This window comes from Antrostomus carolinensis, unplaced genomic scaffold (assembly GCF_000700745.2).
Source record: "Antrostomus carolinensis isolate BGI_N321 unplaced genomic scaffold, ASM70074v2 scaffold3787, whole genome shotgun sequence".
In the NCBI taxonomy this organism is placed as follows: domain Eukaryota; kingdom Metazoa; phylum Chordata; class Aves; order Caprimulgiformes; family Caprimulgidae; genus Antrostomus; species Antrostomus carolinensis.
Genome location: NW_010327898.1, coordinates 5,090 through 8,216, shown reverse-complemented (window position 1 = coordinate 8,216; position 3,127 = coordinate 5,090). Strand labels below are relative to the sequence as shown.

General features: G+C 57.6%; 1 protein-coding gene across 1 annotated transcript in view; it reads right to left on the bottom strand.

The window, feature by feature from the left end:
• Positions 1 to 59: 59 nt before the first annotated feature.
• The window catches only part of ESPL1 (extra spindle pole bodies like 1, separase), a gene marked incomplete at both ends in the record, with an annotated part of 8,149 nt that continues 5,081 nt past the window's right edge, over positions 60 to 3,127 (bottom strand). Inside the window, 6 exons of the mRNA XM_029085966.1 lie at positions 60 to 230; positions 328 to 483; positions 579 to 701; positions 775 to 902; positions 1,012 to 1,196; positions 1,331 to 1,778. Coding sequence (XP_028941799.1) covers positions 60 to 230; positions 328 to 483; positions 579 to 701; positions 775 to 902; positions 1,012 to 1,196; positions 1,331 to 1,778 — 1,211 coding nt within the window. The remainder of the gene's footprint in view (positions 231 to 327; positions 484 to 578; positions 702 to 774; positions 903 to 1,011; positions 1,197 to 1,330; positions 1,779 to 3,127) is intronic.

The following is a 3,127-nucleotide window of genomic DNA, read 5'->3' as shown; positions in this document are numbered from 1 at the left end:
TGTGAGCGGGAGGGAGGCAGCAGAGCCAGGAGGAGGTGAAGCAGGAGCAAGCGTCTCACCTTATCCAGCACCAGGACGAGGGAGCCACTGGTTTCCTTGGTGCAGGTTCTCAGCTTCTCCACCACCTCCTGCAAGAGCAGCTGAGCTCTGCGGGGCTGCGCCGGGCAGAGGCCGAAGGCCAGGGTTTGCACATCCTGGGGAGTGAGGAGTGGAGCAGCGTTCAGCACCACCTGTGAGGAAGAGGAAGGGGTGAGTGTCTGCCAAGCCGAGGCTCAGCTCCCCAGAATCCTGTCCCAGCTCCCCAAAATCCTGCCCCAGCCTGAGCACCTTGAGCAGGGTGGGATCTGAGTCCCTCCAGCCACATTGGCAAAGCTGGGGGTGCAAGTGGGTGGCTTCCTCTGCCAGACCAGGCTCGGAGCCGGTGGGGATCAGGGCACCCCTCCAGCAGCCCAGCACCTGCATCTCCAGGGTCTCGATGAGGCTCTGCAAGAGATTAGAGAGTCACCGGTGGGGTCCAGCCCCCCTCAACCCTCTCCAAAGCACACCCCACATTGGGGTGCAGGGTAGTTTTCTCCCACCTTCATCCTCCGGTCCAGCTCGGAGCGGCGCAGCCACCAGTCCTGCTTGTCCGTACAGCTGTTGGCTTCCTTCTGCTCCTTCTGGATGGTGTCAAAGTCGCTCAGCACCGAACACAGCGGGGTCTGGAGGAGGAAGGGAGCTGTGAGCCCAACCTCAAACACAGCTGGGCTGCTCCTCTCCCATCCCTGCCCTCACCTTGTCGAGCGCGGTGGGGATGCGGATGGTGACGGGAGTGTGGCCCTTCTCCAGCCGCGTCAGCAGCAGCGTGTCCCCTACAGAGCCAGGCTGGATGCTGGCGAGGGTCAGCATGCAGACTGTCACCCCTGAAAGTCACAGCCAGACCTTAAGGGACAGCCCCAAGGGCACCATCCGTCACCCAGCACCCTCCTGGGTGATGAGTTGCCCGCTCTCTGTGCTCACATCAGCTCTTACCACTGGGGATCTGCTGCAGCTGCATCTGGAAGTTGTCCCGTTCCTCAGACCCCAGCCCGGTGGAGCTGAACACAAAGAGTCTCTGGAGCTCAGCGAGGTGGTGGCTGTGTTGGGCAGTGCTCCCTTCCTGCAAGGACAGCCCACGGAGCTGCTTGGCCACATCCCCTGCTGACTTCTTCTCTTTGCTGTGGGAGAAAAGGCAGTTGGGGGGGGAAATAACCACCCCAAAAGTTACCTTTGCTGGGGCTCTGGTGATGTTGGATCAACCCCTTCGCCGTGATGCTCTGGAGGTGAAAAGAGAAGAGACCAAAGGACTCACTGGATCTTCCTGTGAATGACACCGAGCAGCTGGTGGCGAGTGGTGATGGAGACCGACTCAGAGAGCAGGTACGCAGTGGAGAGGGGGTCCTGGTTGCCCATGGCCAAAGCCAGGAGCTGGCAGAGCTGGCTGTAGAGCGCACCGGGAGGGCAGTGGCTGATGCAGTTGAAAGCATCTTTCAGGAGTCTGAAGACAGTGTCCAGCAAGGAGACATCTGGAAGGGACAAAGCAGCAGAACCACAGGGCAGGATCAGCCACCACAGCTCTTGGGCAATGTTCCAAGCAGTGGCAAGGGGAGGTGGAGCAGAGGGGACAGATGTGGCGTCCCCAGCATGGGCCACCAGCTCCCAGTTCAAGACCAACACCCCATGTGCTGGAGGCTTGCAGAGCAGCCCCATGTTACCCTTGGCCAGCAGCCCGACACCCACCCAGCTGCTCACCCACTCCCCTTCCACAGGAAATGGTGAGGAAATAGGACAAAAAACTCCTGTGGGTCAAAATAAAGACAGGGAGGTTGTCCACCAGTTACCAGTCCAGCCAGAATAAACCCAATTTGGGGAAAATTAACTTGTTATCAATTAAAATAGATTTGGATTGTATCCACCAGGCAGAAAGTCATATCCTCTACTTGCCAGAATGGATATGGCAACCCAGAGACAGAGCTCCCATGAAAACACACAGTGCAGGGAGAGCCAGAGCTTTCACTGGTGAGGGACAGCAGCAGCAAGAAGAGCAACAAGGGACAGGACAAGAGGAAATGGGCTCCAGTTGTGGCCAGGGCAGTTGAGATGGGATGTGAGGAAGAATTTCTTTGCTGAAAGGGTTCTGAGGCATTGGAAGGGGTTGCCCAGGGCAGTGGTGGAGTCCCCATCCCTGGAGGGATTGAAGAGTCGTGTAGACACAGTGCTGAGGGACATGGGTTAGTCATAGGGGACTGGTCAGTGTTGGGTTCATGATGGGACTCAATGAGTTTAAAGGGCTTTTCCAATCCAGGCAATTCTGTGTGTGAGTAGGTAGAGGATCTGTTCAGCCCAGTGGCAGAGCTATGAGAGGAACTGGAAAGATTCACAGAATCCCAGACTGGTTTGGGTTGGGAGGGACCTTCAAGCTCATCCAGTCCCAACCCCCCTGCCAGCAGCAGGGACACCTTCCACTAGACCAGGTTGCTCAAAGCCTCATCAAACCTAGCCACAAACACTTCCAGGGAGGAGCAGCCACAGCTTCTCTGGCCAACCTGGGACACTGGCTCTCCGCCCTCACACCAAACAATTTCTTCCTCACATCTCAGCTCCATCTCCCCTCTGACACTTTCAAGCCATCACCCCTTGTTCTCTCACTCCCTGCCCTTGGCCAAAGTCCCTCCCCACCTTCCTGGAGCCCCTTCAGGTACTGGGAGGCCACTGGAAGGTCTCCCTGGAGCCTTCTCTTCTCCAGGCTGAACAGCCCCAACTCTCTCAGCCAGGTGACCTTTAAAGGTCCTTTCTACCCAAACCATTCTATGAAACACAGACAAAAATCAAAACTCCTTCCTATGGCACCGTCAAGCAGCTCCTCCTCCTCCTGCTCCTCCTCCTCTGCCCATACAGGGGTTTTTACCCATTTTAAACACATTTTTGCAGAGGTGCCACCAACTTCAACAGCTCCCTGGCACCAAAACCTCCCCACCCACACCACGCCGGGTGCTCACCATTAGCCGTGGGCAGGGTGGAGGACAGGGTCCCTCCCAGGTGCAGGGGGTCCCCTCTGCCTGGCCACGGCACTGTCAGGACACTGTCATCGGTCTCTCGCTGCAGGACC